This window comes from Peromyscus eremicus, chromosome 2 (assembly GCF_949786415.1).
Source record: "Peromyscus eremicus chromosome 2, PerEre_H2_v1, whole genome shotgun sequence".
NCBI lineage: Eukaryota > Metazoa > Chordata > Mammalia > Rodentia > Cricetidae > Peromyscus > Peromyscus eremicus.
In genome coordinates this window covers 103,303,272-103,322,115 of record NC_081417.1, presented here as the reverse complement: position 1 = coordinate 103,322,115, position 18,844 = coordinate 103,303,272, and the positions used below count along the sequence as shown (strand labels likewise).

Genomic DNA, 18,844 nt, shown 5'->3' with positions numbered 1-18,844 from the left:
AGAGCTAAATGGTAATACTGTCTCAAACAAAACCCCAGTAAACATCAATAACCACATACTATTTTAAACTGTTAGCCTTTTATTTTAGAAACAGTTGTGTATCGTGTAAAGCACATTAATATAATGAACATATTAAACTGTATTTCCCTGAAAAAAATAACTCCAAGTTAAAATGTCATCTGTTCCTCATAACTTGTCATCTCCTCCTCTAAAACCATCTCGGGCTCCCCTTTGCCACTAGCGATGTGCAGTAGCAGAACTGGAGAGTGGCGGATCGCTATGTGGAAGCCATCGCAGTGAACACCGGGGTTAGTAACAAGAAGACGGTTCTGCTTGGCTCCCTGTCTTCCCCACAGGCATCTCCTCAGTTACACCAGACAGGAACATGACACCTCTGCAGTAGAGGAATCGGGCCAGAGTGACTAGGTGATAAAATGAAACCCACAATGAACACCAGGATGGCCAGCACTGGTGCCCGGTGTGTGCTCCTCAGACACACATGGCATTGTTTATGAAATTCAAAAATGCCAGTGCCATAAAAGACACAGAAAGGGTGAGAAAGAGTTCCATATTTTAAAAGAATTTTTTTAACTGACAATTAAAGATAACATGCAATCCTAAACAATACTCTATACATTAAAAAATAAAAAGGAAAAATGGAAAAATGAATTCCTACTACTCTTCAAATGAAACTCTAACGTCTTCGCTATGGCCTTAGTCATGCCCACCTCTCCTGAGCCACGTCATGCCTCTCCCTCCCTGGAGCATTAAGCAGCCATTCAGCCTTCCTTGGGCCCCTCAGCACGTGGAGCTCTCGAATGGCACAGTGTCTGCAGTGGAGACGCTGTTTGAGCTATTCAAATGATTGGTGCCATGTCTTCCTTCAAAACACAGGAAGAGAAAATGCAGTTATGTGCTTAGGAAAAAAAAAAAAAAAACAGATACCAAAATTAAAAATAGGGCTATATTTTGATATCCACAACCACAAACCAGTCTCTGTAAGTACATATTAGTATTTTTCTGTACCTCTGTCTGGCTTTTCTGTATTTGATTACCCTAAAGGATAAATCTGACTTCAATGGTAAGTCAGAGAATCAAGATGAGTTATGAAATATCTCAGCCTTTAGGATCTTTAAATCCTTAATTATCCACCCATAAAAACTACAAATAGATGACTAACTATACATCTAGGATGCAGAGTTTCAATCCACTCAGGGTCCAACCACCCTTTGCTATTGACCTCATCGCCTACTTCAGAGTACGCCATCTGCCAAGTCATTAAATATTCCCTCATTTCAGAAAGTACAGCTTCCCACGAAGAGGATTCTGAACACTTGATATTTGTGCATGTCAGCCACTGTCTGGCACATCAGAATAAAGCACAAATTCTGGAACAAGCAGGCACTGCTCATGAATTCACAGCTATTTCCTCACTTTTGCTGAGAGCAGAGAGACCGTAAAAAGATTGCCATAATATGAATATGCAGACAAGAATTAAAAGCAAAGCACAGGATGAAACTTCATGAAAAATGGCACATTACAAAGCAAATGAGAAAACTAGCCTCTAATAACTGGCAAATCATAAAACTTTAGTTATTCATACTTGCAGCCAACAATTCAGACCTGACAAAGGGTGGAGAAGAAAGTCTAAACTAAAAGGATGCCTTAATAGCAATAAAATAAAACATGGTAATTAGTTTAAAATTTGTTTATAAGTAGAAAAGCATTTTTAAAGTTATGGAAAACATTTTTAAGTTCCTAAAGCAGGTCATAAACTTCACTGCCCACAGACTGTATTCTGTGAGCAGACATGTTGTGTCTGCCAACCTCATACTTTAAAAAACTGGGATTGGCTGCCCGCATTTAATCAGAGAGATCTACACAGAAACCTTCCACTTAGTAAAGATTTGAAGGTCTGACCATGCATGCCCTGTCACCAACTTGGGACCGCAGGCTAGCAGTTCTCCACAAGACCTTCTTTCTCACAGCAGTTACACGGGAAACTGAAAAGTACAAGGGCCTCTGGCTGACCCACAGTCTTCTAAGTTGTGCTCAGTCCCAGGTATACAGAGAAGTTCCTTATAGGGCTCTAATGTACAGCTGCACACACGCTTGGCACTGTGTACTTGTTTAAGGGTCCTGAACTAACTGCAGGATCGAAATGTACTACCATTCCCTCTGAGTTACCCCCATCCTCAAAGGTAACAACAGTTGAATCCTATTAAAACATAGCCATCTAATCTTTATTACACCATGAAGCTCAAAAAGGACACTTTAGATGCAACAAGATCAACTTTATCAGCAACATAAACAATTCAGCTTTTTCTCTAAAGCAGTGGTTCTCAACGTTCCTAATGCTACAACTCTATTTAATAAAGTTCCTCATGTTGTGGTGACCCCCAACTGTAAAATTATTTTGTTGCTACTTCATAACTGTAATTATGCTACTGTTATGAATTGTAATATCTGCTATGCAACCCATGGGGTCGTGGCCCACAGGTTGAGAATGGCTGCTCAAAACACAGTCAGTAATCACCTGTATTCAAATACCAAGACGGTGTGTGCTTCAGGCCCAGATTACAAAACCACATACAGAAAACTCTGAGGATAAACTCCTTATGCATAGGAAGCCCTGACAACCTGTGTGGGTTTCTAAGAGGGCATTTAAGACTCTCTTCCTCTCCTGCTCCCACAACCACCCACCAATCATCTGACAGTGAAGACACCAGCACGTATTAGAGGCACGGAATTAAGTCACTGAATGAATCTATGACCTCCTACTTTCCCCCTCTTTGCATCTGCTTGCTCTTTGGTTTGGTTTTTCTTTAGAATCACCTTGTAGGTCTGTTCCTAGCCTCTCCATTGTACATGGCTAACTTGGTAAGACAAACTTGTTTCCTTGATGCTGAGGAGCATACATGTTATACTGAAGAAAGGAGGTGGGGATAAATCATTCAGGATGCCCTCTATCCTAAACCTTCTGGGCCTTCGCAGCCCACATGTAGTGTCATCAAGTTCTTGGGGGTGCTGGGCGGAGGTGGCACACACCTTTAATCCAACACTCGGGAGGCAGAGCCAGGCACATCTCTGTGAGTTCGAGGCCAGCCTGGTCTACAGAGCGAGATCCAGGAAAGGCGCAAAGCTACACAGAGAAACCCTGTCTCGAAAAACAAAAACAAAAACAAAAACAAAAAAAAGTTCTGAAAAAAGATTTTCTAAGTGTGAGACACAAATGACCTACATCCGTATCAGAAAGCAACTGGATGAACATGCTGACTCCCAAGTCACAGGAAAGTGTGGGATGAATGAGAATCTCTGGCAAGCACCACGGAGAAGCGGTGGTTCTAAGCATCTCTCAAGCCTTCCTTACGTACATAGATTTTGAGAACCACTGAACACTGAGCCCCAAAAAAGGACTAGCTTCACAAGGGGCCGTGGTCCTCACTTATTCTCTCCCTCACCTGCATGCCATAAGCCATTCCACAGACCTGTTAAAATGACTACATATTCTGTGTCACCATAATTCAAATTCATCAGCCATTTGAACAAAAAAGGCAAACATTTTTAAAATACAGCTATACACTGGCAAAGTCCTTAGTACCATGGAAAATACAGATTAGCTTCACACTCAAAAGGCCATTTATATGCCATACTGTGGTTTTAAATTAATCCTGTGCCTCTCGAGGAAGTTCTAAGTCCCTCACGCCCCTCTCATGCTTTATATCGAGCTCACCAGCTGCCTCTACAAGGCTGATGATACCGCTAACCAACACACAGCAAGAAGGCTCCAAAACAGCATGCCAATTTTATGCTTGACTCAGGTAATCACAGCTCTCTTGAGGGGAATCTGCTCTTCAGACTTACCTTTCCTCTGCTCCTGCCATCCACAATCCCCTCTGGGGGAACTTCAGGCTCTAATACACTCGATTACACTCTACAGATTTATAATGCCAAATACCCACTCACATAAGGGCTCTCCATAAACATCGCCAACTCGGATGATTGATTCTGGACCTCTCTTAGTGTGCCACCTTATTTCAAGGCAAACATTATATGCCCGTTTCTCTTTAGTTCCTTAAACTGGGCTCCCTAGCCACACCTTGCACATACCACCTTATGGAAATAAGACTATGGTTAGAAGAACAAGTTGTAAGACAAAATGAATTATCGAAGGGACAGCAGCTGAGGCAAGGCAGATGAGTGAAGTCAGTCACACACAGTAAGGACAATCAGCATGAAAAGGAGAATAGCCAGCATGTTTCAGTAGAATAGAGTAGTTCACATTACCATCATCTAAACTTGTGCCTCTTAAACATTAATGAGTCCATGAGTTACCCACAAAAATCTTCCAAAATGCAGGCTCTGATTCTGGCAGCCGACAATGCAGCCCAAGCAGATGCCTCCTAACAAGTTCCCAGGTGCTGCTCGTGCTAGGGTGGCTCTGCTCCTTGTTGAGGGTGGGTGGAAGCAGAACAGCAACAGCTGCACCTGGATGATTGTCGGGCCTCTGGCATCCACCTTAGACTGATGCAGGGATCGGGGTTAAGCACACCAGACAGCAGCCTGCTGCCCCAGGTACTCCCTGGGAATCACATCCACCTGGGAGCACTTAAAAAAGGAGCAGGGCTTCAAGCAGAGACTCCAGCCTGGTGAGACATTTGGATGGTGCTACGTTTGTTTCTTTTGAAGCATACCCAGGTGGTTCTAATGAGCAGGCAATATGGAGAACCAAAGATTTAAAATACTCTCCTGGGTAGGAGGGAAATATAAACTGACTGCTAATAGGATGAGGAATTTCTTTGGGGGAGGAAGAAATGTTCTGAATTTGACTATGGTGATAATTGCATAACTGTGAATGAAAACCACTGAACTGTATACTTTAAATGTGTCCCTCACGTGGTCTGTGAATTACATCTCAACAAAACTGTCATACAGGATTATTAAAAACCTTAGTAGTTTCTCTATAAAAAATGAATAAATAATGGAGTAACAATGACATGGAATTATTGTCTATCCCAGAATTTTAGACTAAAATTTTGAATTTCTTTTAAAGATGGAGTACAACAAGTGCCTCTCCAGAAATACTAAGATCCACTCACCAACTCTTCAGGATTCTGCTCAGAGTAATAGATGAAAAAGAAATTGCAGCTAACACCTGTCATAACTATCATGCTGAAAGAAAGGAAAAAAAGGAAAAGAGGAAGGGAGGAGGGAGAACTGGTGGGAGGGAAACGTCCAACTGGAAAACATGCCCTGAATACTCAGTTTCCTAGAGTGTTTTCAGTGAGGCTGGGTGTGACGGTGTATGTCTTTAATCTCAGCACTTAGTAGGCAGAGGAAGATGGATTTCTGTGAGTTCAAGGCCAGCTTGGTCTACAATTGGAGTCCCAAACCAGCCAGGGCTTTAAAAAAAAAAAAATACATTATTGTACCACATTTTTTATATATTTGAATGAAGATAATGGGAAACATGCCAAGAAAAATATAAAAATACCAATCTGGCCTTTTTTAAAAAAATAGCTTAAGAAGCCCTAGATAATACACTCACAAAAATGAGAAAGATCCGAGGCAACACGAACACTGCAGGACCAGACACTGGTCACTGACCATCAAGCAGGAAGCATTACAGGCCCAGGGAATCTACAGGCAACACTGTTCCAGACATGCCTGCAGAGCTTCTGCCTAAGGTCAACTCTACTACAGATGCTGTGAGCTCAAGCTGCTACAGGCCACCTAAGCCTGCCCACCCACCGACCCTAAGCCAACGCCCTTGTTCTTTGAAATACAAAAATTCTGTATGTATCAAATTCCTGAGACAACATGAACTAGTCACACACATCTTCGGGGGCCTTTGCTGAAAGTCCTTCTGTTAAGAAATGGCTTTCTGGGAGCTTGCAGGTAATAAATTAGGTCATCAGCACAAACTGAGTATGACACTCCCCCCGCCCCTTACCAGAAAATCCCTGACAAAATCCAGTGCATTCTTCTTACTGCTTTATACTTTCTTTTTATAGCAACTCTACCTTATCACAAACTACAGATGACAAAGAAAAAGCCAATGTGATTCCTTACTAGACCTTGACCTGGCTAACTGCACTTTCAAATAAGTGTCTCCCATTACTTTCCATGGTAAAGAAGCTTGCCTTCCTGCCCCACACAACGCCCGCCCCCCACCTTGTGCTTTAAAAACATTTGCTCAATGGGCTCTTCAGTTTTCACAGCTCTGAGAGAAAATAGCAGCACTCTGGTCATTGAGACAGGTCTCCTGTATTCAGAAGTGTTGATCCTTCTGCTTCCACCTACCAAGTGCCAGATTACACACACACACACAGTGACAGTTACATATTCTAAAGCATAAAAAGTCACTTTGATTTTGAGTAACAGGTCTCTGTTCCAAAGCAGCTACCCTGGAAGCCCGTACTGGGGGTGCTCAGCATGTTGTCAACTCTTTCATTCTTTGTGTCTTTGAAACAGTCACTTCCTGAGGAATGAAGACCCACAGTGGCCGTGTGCATATCCTACTGGATTAAAAGACTAATTCTTAAGGAATTATATCTTGTTCATAATCTAGCTAATGATGTAAAAATTCCTTTAAATAGGAAGGGAGAGAGCACAGCAAAATAGCTTAGTTGGTAAAGGTTCTGATGCCACACCTAATGGTCTAAGTTTGATACTTGGACCCACATAGTGGAAGGAGAGAATGACTCCCAAACGTTATCTTCCAGCTTCTATGAAAACACACACACACACACACACACACACACACACACACTCACTCACACACCTACAATCATGCACATTCCCACACATGCAAACACAAATGCATGCACACTCACACTCATCCACTCACACATGTGCATGCACACACTAAATGAAATTTTTAATTAAAATTGAATGAATGCAAGACAACAGTAGAGAAGACTTACCTGATAGTATATATATCCCGAAGGTCCTTCTCCGCACTTTGTCCTTCCTTTAGTGCTTGTATTTGTAATAATTTCATAAGGGCTTTTATCAAACCAGGCATATTCCTGTAAAGAAATATAATAACGTGCTAAACGGCCCAGACTTAAAATGAATGTGCTAAACAGGTGCTTCATCCTATTTTCCTTCTTGTGGTGCTAGCTTTGGAAATTGGAGTCTCACACACACTAGTCAAGCGCTCTAACGGTGACACCTCCCTCCACGCCACTGAGAGTCTGCCACCCACACTGAACAGTGGGCACGTTTCAGCACAGCCAAGACCCACATATGAAAGAGGAAAACATGGCCAAAGACTCAAACCAGCTATCAATCACCTCCCTACACACACTAGGGGGAAATCAATCAGGGAAAAAAGCAAACATTAGCCCACATAATTCGAGTCAGTGACCACATCAGTTACCCAGAATAAATGATCAAGTCATTTATAAATATTAGCAGACCATAAAAAATAACCAGACAAATGAAGTGGATCAGCCATTCAAAAGAGTGGTCCAGGGCACCAATTAAAGCAAAACAAAAGCCATTAAGAGAGAATTAATAAAAAGAGGAATACACTTTAAAGTTTTCCCTTATTCTGTAAGAAATAGGACAAATATATATATATATATATATATATATATAAAGCACCCTTTTAAAATAAGTCTTATGAACCAGAATGAAATCTTAGAAATAAAAATCATTTATTAAATTTTTAAGTAACTTTTAAAAATCATCGTTGCTGAACATCTACTATAATCTAAGCATTCTCCTAAGTGTCTAACATATTATTGGTCATTTACCATTCAGAACAGAGAACTTACGATCCACACTAACTTTAGGGTCAGGACAAGACTTAAGCTTCTCATGATTTGGAACATTTACATGAACTGTGACTGACTCTATGTTTTAATGCTTTTAAATTTTTCCATCTGGCAAAGGATCTGACTATACAGTAGACCACAGCAGTCAAAAGCCGTAGCCACACTTGGCTACTATGCACACAGGTAATGTGGTTAGTCCAAATCCAGATGTGCTGCATATAAAACATATGCTGGATTTAAAGACTTAAACATAAAAAGAGGGGGAAAACAAATTCAATTAGAAAGAATAAGGGGCTGGAGAGATGGTTAAGAGCACTGGCTACTCTTCCAGAGGACTTAGGTTTGATTCCCAGTACCCATTTAGCATCTGTAATTCCAATTCAGGGGACCTACTGCCTTTTCTGGCCTCTGTGAGCACCAGAAATGCATGTGGTACATAGATGTTATGCATGCAAAACACCATATACATAAAGATAATTTTTTTAATCAGAAAGAACATAAAATATGACAACATATTAAAACAATATTTTGATATTTGGGGTTACATAAAATTCCTTATTAAAATTAGTATTATCAGTTTCTTTTTACTTTTTTAATCTGGTTACCAGGAAAAAAGTAAATTTATTTCATTATCTGTGTGTGTGCATGCCTGCAGAGGCCAAAGGTGTTAGATCTCCTGGAGCTGGAGTTACAGGTAGTTGTGAGTCACCTGATAGGGTGCTGGGAATCAAACCTGGCCCCAAGGAAGAATGGCCAGTGCGCCTAACCACTAAGCCATCTCTGCCCACTCCCTATCTATTAGAAAATTTTGAGCACTACTTGTAGCTCAGATGCATAGCTCATGTTATATTTCCGATTCACAGCACTGCTGTTGACATTCCCAAGACTTAGTTACTAAGAAGATTCTTCTGGGACTGTCAGCATCTCCCTTCCAGCTGAAGAACTTTCCACAGGATTTTCAATAGTAGTTTTTCCCTTTCATATAAACCCTCTTCTATGCCCGTGCTAGATTAGGGTCACAGATAAATACTTTGTGACAGGGATCATATGTGTATGGGGTCTCTCTTGTATGGATCAACTACAGACAGATCCCCACACTAAATGAAAGCCTTTGAGCAAAGATCCTCTCTCCTGGGGCTCAGCAGGGGAAGTACTTGGTGCACAAGCATGGGACCTGAGTTTGGATACTCAGAACCCATCAAGGTGGACATGGCAGTGTACGTCTGTAATTTCAGGACTTAGGATGGGGTAGAGGGAAGAGGTAGGTTCAGTGAAAGACTCTTATCTCAAAAGGAAATGGTGGAAAAAAATAAACTGGAGAGCAACTGAGTAAGAAGATACAACACTTGATCCCTGGCTTTTATATGCATATGAACAAGCAGGCTCACTCACATACATGCTTGCTTGTTCTCTCTCTGTCTCTCTCTCTCTCTGTGTCTCTCTCTCTCTCTCTGTCTCTCTCTCTCTCTCTCTCTCTCACACACACACACACACACACACACACACACAAAAGATTATGTCTTCTATGTATGTTCTTGGATGAGTGTCAAAGATTAGCCTTGTTCACATACCTCTTAATGACTGTGACAATTTCATGGTACTTTACTGCGTTCAACAAAATGACCAGTTAATCTCACTGTGACTCAATAAAATGAACAGAGAAATTTTTATAGTATATAAAAAGTTTTATAGTGTACATAATATATTATAAGAGAAAGCTGCTGGAAATTCTTCATGCTAACAGACAGTCTGATATACAACTAGGGTTGAGGATGGATGAGGAAACCAGGCCAAGGCCACAGACCCACACCAAGTGCCTTTCAAGAGAATGCTGAATGGACTGGATCTGTGCTTTAGCTGAGAGCCTTCTCTTTGATGGGGACAGAACAGGTGAGGACAGGTCTGGAGACTCCACAGGGCAGTCACAGGGTCTGCTCAGGGCACACAAAGACAAGAGGAGTCACCTTGTCTTCACACAGCCATGGAAGGTGCAGGATGATCTACAAAGGCTCAGGGATGTTTCCTCCCTGGCTGCTTCACAAAAAGCTATTTGCAGTAACTCGGCTGCTGACTAAACCCAGTCCTTTTCTTGATGAGGTGGGCATCTGCAAGGGGATAGGCCACAGTCCTAGAGCAGTCCACCAGAGAGGCCAAGACAGAAGCTGAAACACGGGCTAAGTGTCTTAGTAGGGTTTGCCAGCAGCTCTGGGAGTCCTTGTTAGATAACGAAGTTCTTACCCACTTCTGTCCATTGGGATTCCTAAGATTTTTCTAATAATCTTGATTGCTACTCTAAATATCCAGACCTCTCTGACTTAGAAGGGAGTAATCTCAACATCCACAACCTTGAAATTAACTGCTCCTTTACAATTCTTCATCCATTTATGTTACTCAGAATTTGAGGGTTGGCCTGTGAGAAACTGGGGCCACAAGGAGTGGTTCCTCCCATACAACACTCCCCTTTACAAAACCCCAAAGATTTTCAGCAGGAAAACTGAAGCTGCACTACCATCAGTTAAAGAACCGATGGGAGTGTCTAGCCTCGGGTCACCAAGTGACTCAGAGTCACTCAATCTCCTCAGAGCCTCCCTAGGATCTGACCCTTCCAGATATCCAAAGTAAACTAAAGATAACAAATCAGGTCTCAGGACTGCCTTCTGCCTCGTCATGCATGACGGGACTAAGAAGTATCCCCTCTATGATGAGCACTTGCCTAGCACATCTGAGGTCCTGGCTTCCAGCCAAGCACAGACGAAGAAAAAGATAATTCAAAATGATTGTGCACCCTTGAAAATACACTAAAAATCAGTTAAAACAGTTTTTAAATCCTGACTGATTTTATAATATGCAAGTTATACCTTATTTAATAAAAACAGACAGAAGAAAGATCTAATAAATAAAAAGTGTGGGATCAATATGAATAAAAGAAGAACTTAACTACAATTTTTCAGAAGTGATTATAAGTATTCAATAATAGTTAACAGGAAAAGAATAAACAGAAACCAACATATAACTAAAGTCAGTTTGAAGAAAGTTAAAAGAAAGATTCTAAGGAAAGCAAAGTTATAATGAGAGACTAAATATTTATAACCCTAGATGATAGACAGAGTATTAATATCCATAAAAAAGGAAAACAACAGAATATAGCCATGCAATCCCAATGAGTAAGATTCATAACACTCAGTGTATATGAGTGAGTGAGGAAATACGCACTTTCACACTGAGCAAACACTGCTTCAGCTTTTGTGGAAAGCCATTTATAGTATCAGTAGAACTTTTCAATGAAAATGCCCTATTCACATACGGCCTGCATCCAAAAACCCTTCTACAGTTAGCCCTTGCATATACTCAGAAGACACTGCATTGTATTGACTATCTAAAAGAAAAAAAAAGGAGAGGGGAGGGGATGGGAGGGGAGGGGAGGGGAAGGGAGGGAAAGGAAGGGAGGGAGGAAGGAAGGGAGGGAGGGAGGGAGGGAGGGTGGGTAGTGGTATTTGTTCTGCCCATGACCTTGGGCTATACAGCCCAAAGGAGGCAGTGCTTCCTGTCACTGTAGTGACCTCTCATGAGGAGCTGGAGAAGGGTCACATGCCCCTTCTCCCTGCTCCTGCCTGCGAGGTGGATTTGCTCCAGATCAGATCAGAGGATGACTTCTGCTGTCGAGTAAGTTCTATAATCGTGAGTGTATTTCCTCAATTTATATCTTAATGAATTCTGTCATCCATTTAATAGACTCACGTGGATTGATCTTAATAAGTGGTCCCCAACATGGGGCTCGAAGTGTCTCCTTCCTCTCCTTTCTCTTCCTGTCTATCTGCTTGGATTTCCACCTGCTTCTAAGCTGCCTTGCCTTAGGCCAATGCAGCTTTATTTATCAACCAATCAGAGCAACACATATCCACAGCAGGGAAGGAAGGAGGGAGGGAGGGAGGGAGGGAATAAGGAAAACATGTTTGCCAGTAGGGTAACAGTTGAACTATGGCACATCACATCTAACATTACAGGATTATTTTCAATTTGTTAATAATGATTCTAGCAAATCTGTAAACAGTGGCATGGAAAGATGTCATTCATAGAAGATAGGAAAAGCAAGTAAAGATATTAAACATTTGGAGGGGATGTGCATAGAAACTTTTTTTTTCAGGTTAAAAATAAGATTCCAATTTCACTGGCATTAGTTTGTTCAAATTCCATACATTAGATCTGATTTCAGACCCCAGCTCTCTCAACATCCCAGGGAAAATTAAGACCAGACCTTGAAAGAATCACTCATTCAACTTAACATTGCTGAGACTTTCTAATCCTAACGTTTCCTACTTTTCATCAGGATCCCCCCAAAAAGGAAAACTTTTAAAAAAGAAAATAATTAAAAGCAAGTTTTTCAGCAGTCCCTATGAGTAGCATGAGGCTCCACTGCCTCTGCCTACCTGAGTCCTGACCCTGAAAGGTACAGCTTTTCTGTTTTCTTCTACCTTTTCTTTAGGATGTTGGCCAGAGCCTAAGGAAGCTCTATCTGGTCCTCTAGGCTTTCTCACTCTTTCTCTGCAGCTCCCCTCCCAGCATGTGGCTGCTTGTCCACCATGTGGCTGACCTCCAAATTGGTTTAACTCAAACAGTATGGCTTTTTCTCTTCTCTATCTTCCTCCTCCAGGCAGCTGCTGAGATTTACAGCTTGCCTGGCCTGGAGTTTTTCTTTCAAACTCTAATAAAACTGTTCTCAAGCTTTCTTTCAAGTCTGTTCTTAAATTCTTTTATTAATGAGACTAAGAATCCCAAGATGGGTGGCCTCAAACTTTCCAGTAATATGTAGCAACCGCGAATGGACTGGACTGCTCAAAATTTCTGGTAAAAGGCTTGTTAGGTCATATGGAGATATTACAGAAACTCCCCTGAGGACCAAACATCTGAAGGAACCTCACACTGTGACTCCAAAAGCTATGGAAGTGCCTGACAGTAGATTCTGGGCTCATCGGTCTCTAGTCCAGCCTCTGAAATCAGAGGGAAAAATGAGGAGGAACCCAGTGGAAGGAGGCTCTTGTGAAACCAAGCAGGGATTCTAAAGGACTCTAATTTTAACAAGTCCTTGGCTCTAGCTCTTCTGGTTCTCTATCTGGGGCTTGTAAGGCTAAGAACTCTTGCCTTTACTTCTCCCTCATTTCTCCGTCCTAACACCAACTAAAGACTCCTTTCTCTCCCCACATCTTGCTGCTAGACCAATGTAACCACTGGAGCATTTTTCAAGGTCCCCAGGATAGGACCCCTGGAGGTACATCCTAACTGCCACACCCAATGACCTCATCCAACAGAAAAGAGCCAGATTCAGTGATCTGTCTAATTTCCTAAAGGGCAATTAGGGTTTCCTCTTCAGAGGGGGTAACAGCAAGCATATGAGACAGAAATGAGACAGAAAGTTTAGGGATGGGGCCTCAATTTATGCCCTAGGCCACAAACAAACAAACAAACAAACAAAAAAAAAAAATCATTGGTCCTGTCCTGGCTGGAAGGAGAAATGCCAGAAATGTTTATAAACTCTAATGCCCAGTTTGGATCCTAAGTGATCTTAGGGCTACCTATTCAGAGGCCTGGATGTTGCAGTAGCACTGAAGGCCCATTAAGGAAAATTGCTGCCTGTCTCCTAGTCAAGATTGGAATCCACTTCTAGAGAGAGAGATGCCATTGCCCCCTTCCTTAATCCAGCTGGGCAGGCTAATCACCTGGCCAAGGGATTACCCCTGAGAGAGGTGTGTTCACTATAAGCCATGCTAAAGTGATAGGTGGAATAATTATCCCTTTAATGAGATAATGTACTTTTCCTGCCCCCTAGCACAGTCTCTACAAAGCACCAGGGGTTTCCACTGGGTCTGCTTGCCTTTCTGAGTCCCTGTGGCTGATCTCCTTGCCAGCCTAACTCAGCCTTTCTCTCTCCTCCATTCTTCTTCATGGAGGCTACCAAGATCTACAGCTTGCTTGCCCTGGGAGTTTTCTTTTAAGCTCTAATAAAATTGACTCCAAGGTTCCCTTTGAATAACATCAAAAAAAAAAAAAAAAAAAACCCACAAAACTTTTTTTTACCACCTACTACATTCACAGTTTAAAAGTGCCCACACTTTTTTGCAATTAAAAAAAAAGTATACACAATTTGATTAGTTGTTTTAAAAGAGCTGGGGTTGGGGGACAGAGGTGTAGGACGAGGCTCAATATCAAGGGCTTGCCTGAATGGGCAAAGTTTTAAATTCATTTCAAAAGAGTTGGGAGAGGGGGTTATAATCTCAACTGAGGAAGAACGCTGAAGACAAACAGATTACATTTGGTTATCTCCTAGATAAACAGAATGAGTGAAAACTTGAAGGCAGCAGTGTCTCTCATTAAGGACTGGCCTTGAGCCACAGTGTAGCACAAACAGAAAAGCATTGCTGACAGCCACTTACGGAGCCTCCTCCACACAGCCCACCTGATTTTCTGAGCTCTGACTCAAAAAAGCTTAACTTTTCCTACTGTCTCTCTCTTGCTTGGATACTGGCCAAAGCCCAAGCATGCTTTCTCTGAAACTCTGGGCTTTCTCATTATTTCTCTGACCTTCATACCTAACACTAAAAGCATAATTTCTCTCCATCTCCCTCCTCCCAGAGCCTGTCAGGATTTTCAGCTCACCTGCCCTGCTGTTTTTCCTCTCAAATTCTAATAAAATAGTCCTTGAGCTAAAAATACATACATAAAAATTTTAACTATTGAATTTGAGAAAGTAGCCTTCTGAGTAGTATTTCAGGAATTGAAATTAGCTTTTAGACAAGCAGTCTGCCTGAGTCTCAGGTACACAGGTACACAGAACAGTTAATTAACAACTCAAAGCAAAGGCTTTAATCACGGCAAAAAAGAGCTGATTAGATATTATGCCTAGTGTAGTCATAGTAGAACGTGTTCAAGATGCATCATTAAAAGGGGAGGGGGGTACCAGCTGCCTACTGTCTCTGCTCAGCATCTGAATGGCCTCATGATCAACATGTGCAAATCTGAACTCACGCTCTTCCTAAACACCTGGTCCTCTAATGTTCCCTCCTGTCTAAACCAGTGGTACTCAACCCTCCAAATGCTGTGACCCTTTAATACAGTTCCTCCTGTTGTGGTGACCCCCCCACCATAAAATTATTTTTGTTGCTACTTCATGACTGTAATTTTGCTACTGTTATGAACTGTAATGTAAATATATGTGTTTTCTGATGGTCTTAGGTGACCCCTGTGAAAGGGTCATTTGAGCAGTTGAGAATCACTGGTCTAAAGAGAATGTAAACATGAAATCAGGCGCTATTTTGGGCATACATTCCTTCCAGGTATCTTCATGTTTACCTCAAACACCTCACCTCAAAACCACATAAATCTATTTCTTTCATCTCTTGTAGAAGTAGCTATCACCTCTCCCCTGAACAACAGCTCCAGTCACCTAGATGAATCCTCCTGTGTCTTCTCTAGGCCCTTTACCCCAAAGCCAATATTTATACCTTTATCTTCATGCTGAAGCCAAAGTTGTCACTTCAGAACCCCCAGTACCCACTAGATGGAACACTTGGATAGCTCCCTACTGTACCCAATACAAAGACCCAAATTTTCTGAATCACCCATCACTACCCGCATTGTCTGGCCCCTACCTCCTTTCCTAGCCTCATTTGAGATTCTTTCAGCCTGCCATAACAGGAACTTGTCATATACTATTTCCTGCAAATGGAAAGAAAGGTCTACCTTCTCCCATTCGCCTATATAACTGGTAATATTCCTTTGTCTCGTGTTAGTATTGCTTCCTTGGAAAAGCCTCCTGTGACCATCATGACCCTGTCAAGCCCTTGTATGACAGCTTCATAGCACAGTTCAATGTCTGAACACAGATCAACATGTGGATTAATTAATTAATTAATAATTAATATATTACTGTGGATTAATATCAAACTATGTGGTGACAATCTTTCCTCCTGAGCCAAAAGCATGCAAGTGCAGCAAGTATTGTCTGCTCTGCTCAGAGTGACATTGAAACACCAAACACAGGAACAGAGACAGCAATGACAGGCCTCAGTTAATAGATGCGTCAGTATGGACAGACATAGCAAGCTACTGCTGTGCTTGGCTGTTAAGGGGAACTCTGGAGGTAAATTTAGTTCTCTAATTACAGGATTTAACACACTCACATAGAAACTAAGGCATTCTCAGGCCCAGCGTGGTAGTGAATTCCTTTAATTCCAGCACTCAGAAGGCAGAGGCAGGAAGATCTCTGGAAGTTCAAGGCCTGTCTAGTCTACATAGTGAGTTCCAGGACAGCCAGGGCTATATAGAGAGATGCTGTCTCAAAAAAGAAAAGAAAAGAAAAGAAACTAGAGCATGTGATCTCTTAAACATCCAAATTCATTATTTAGTTAGTTGATTTCAACTAACAACAGCAGCAGCAGCGTCACTGGCTGTCTCTGTAGAAAGCCTTCCTTTCAAGGACTGCACAGGTGAACACGAAGGAGTGATAAGCACAAAAGGAACAGAGTCAATACAACACACATAGCCAGCGATAAGACAACTCCATGGAAGCAAGGCACTGTTGGCTTTGTTGTTATAGTTCTGCCTTTCATTTACTGAACCTTTATCCATATCCTTGCAACACTAAAACTATTCAGATTCCAGACAGAAAAAGAAAAGGGATAAATATTCAGACGGCATATAAAAACTCAACAACTGTGTTAAAGACTATCAGCTTTGTACCCAAATCACCCACACTGCAAATTTCTCCAAAAAGAGATCTAATAATACTAGGGCTCCTGCAAAGTAATGTAAGAGCAGCTGCAAGAAGCACCTTTCCCAACATGCTATTTTCCTCCCAATCCCTTCCATCTGAACCTATTTATTATCTATGAAAATCACTGAAAAATAAGGAGTTTTCCTAGACTTTATTTAACACCCCTCCCCAGGCTGCTCCCAAAGAGTGAATCCAAAACCACCTTAGAAATAGAGGGACAACAGAATGGGAGTTTTAAAGTGTAGTTAAAGCCATAATTATATCCATAATAATCTATTACAATTTTTACAAAAGAAAATCTAACTGGGCATACCAAAGGATGCTAATTAAAAAAAAATATTTCTTTGGAATGTCTTTAAAGATTTACCATTATTATCTTTAAATCTCTGTAGGTATGAATGTGTGCATGTGATGTGGCTTGTGCATGTGCGTGCAGGTGTCCACGAAGACTGGAGTTACAGATCACTGTAAGGCTCCTGAGGTGGGTGAAGGGAACTGAATTGAGGTCCTCCAGAAGATCAGCAGGTGTTCCTAAATGTTCACTGAGCCATCTTTACAGCCCCAACCTCTTTGGAATTTAGTAAATAAAAAAGCATGTGTGTCTGTGTTTGTCCTACTTTACCTTTATAAATTGTACTTTTAAGTAACCAGAGTAAATATTGGCAGAGTTCCCCTTATAGCAGTATTTTAAGAAATAAGTGAAGAAAAACTGATGAAATTAGTGTTATTCTGAAACCACTAGTCTAAATTATCAAAAGACGTAGTAACTGCATGCTAACAGCTACTGACATCACCACAATGTAAGCAATCAGGTATCACGTGTCTCCAAATAAAAGGACACTGTACTGCCCATGAAAAGGCCTCCCCTTGCCCAGGGCTTTTCTGAAAATTAAATGAGGAATTTTAGGTGAAGTTATGAAGCAAATGTCTGGATACACAAGCAGTATTCAATTAAGGCTACTTATCTTTACTTTGATTTTATTTTGTTTTCTTTGTTGTTATTCTGGTTTGGTGGGATTATTCTGTCTTGTTTCTCCATGTGTGTATAGTGTACGTGTGCACACACTTATGTTCATGTGTATACTGGTGCATGTGCAGGTGGGTGTGTTTGTGTGCATACATGTGGATTTCACAGATCAACCTCAAGAACTGATCTTAGGGCTAGCCACCCCAGGTCATCAACCCCGATGCAGCAAGCTTCGTGGAATAACACCAAGGTCTCGTTTCTATTTGGGGCATTAACACCTCACCATGCGGCACTCTGATACAATGACGGCATTGTTTGTAGAGATTTACACTGGAACCTGTACAAATATGTCTGAGTCCTGATCCCCTATATACCCGTCTATGTGACACCCTGAAAAGAGCATCTGTACTAACTTAATTAGCGATCACATGAAGAACCCACCCTATACGGTCCTCAAACCCAATAGCCAGCATCCTTGTAAAAGAAAGACACACAGCAACAGTGCAGATGAGAGAACAGGGCAGGACTAGAGTGATATAAGCAGAAGCGGAGGGACGGGATTCCTCTGTTCCTAGAAGACAGAACGAATTCCACCTGTCTCCCCTCCCCCGCGCACGCCTTCGCTGACTGTGCTATCCAGAATTATGAAAAAACATATTTCTGTAGACTTAGACCATCAAGTTTATAGGCATTTATGGCAGCCTCAGGAAACAAACACACACAGGTCCTGGCAGAGCCAAGTTTTCCAACTTCAGGTCCTGCCCTCAGAAATCCTCACCTCCACGTGTAAGAGATGGCAACCCAGAGGTGGGCGTTAATAGCCTGTGAGCTAAGCAGCTGAAAGCCAGTCTGAAGTGGGAGTCAAGAATGAAACACATATCTTGTAATCCAGTTTGTCTCTGATACCCATGTGCGTCTCTATTCCTGAGTCATATGGCAGCAGCCTCCCTTACCAAAAAACAAAAAAACAAAAAGAAGAAGAAGAAGAAGAAGAAGAAGAAGAAGAAGAAGAAGAAGAAGAAGAAGAAGAAGAAGAAGAAGAAGAAAGAGTCAGGTGGTGGTGGCGCATGCCTTTAATCCCAGCATTCGGGAGGCAGAGGCAGGTGGATCTCTGCGAGTTTGAGGCCAGCCTGGGCTACAGAGTGAGTTCCAGGAAAGGCACAAAGCTACACAGAGAAACCCTGTCTCGAAAAACAAACAAACAAAAAAGGAAGAAAGACCAGGCTGGGACTGTAGCTCAGTCAACAGTGCTTGACTAGCATGCACAAGGGTCCATCCTGGCTTCAATCCCCAGCATCACATAAACAAGGCATGGTGGTGCCCATC

At 41.8% G+C, this 18,844-nt stretch overlaps 1 protein-coding gene across 1 annotated transcript in view; it reads right to left on the bottom strand.

Moving 5' to 3' along the window:
• Focad (focadhesin) overlaps positions 1 to 18,844 on the bottom strand; it is a 293,097-nt gene that overhangs the window by 225,360 nt on the left and 48,893 nt on the right. Inside the window, exon 5 of the mRNA XM_059254513.1 lies at positions 6,927 to 7,031. Within this exon, the coding sequence (XP_059110496.1) occupies positions 6,927 to 7,031 (105 nt within the window). The remainder of the gene's footprint in view (positions 1 to 6,926; positions 7,032 to 18,844) is intronic.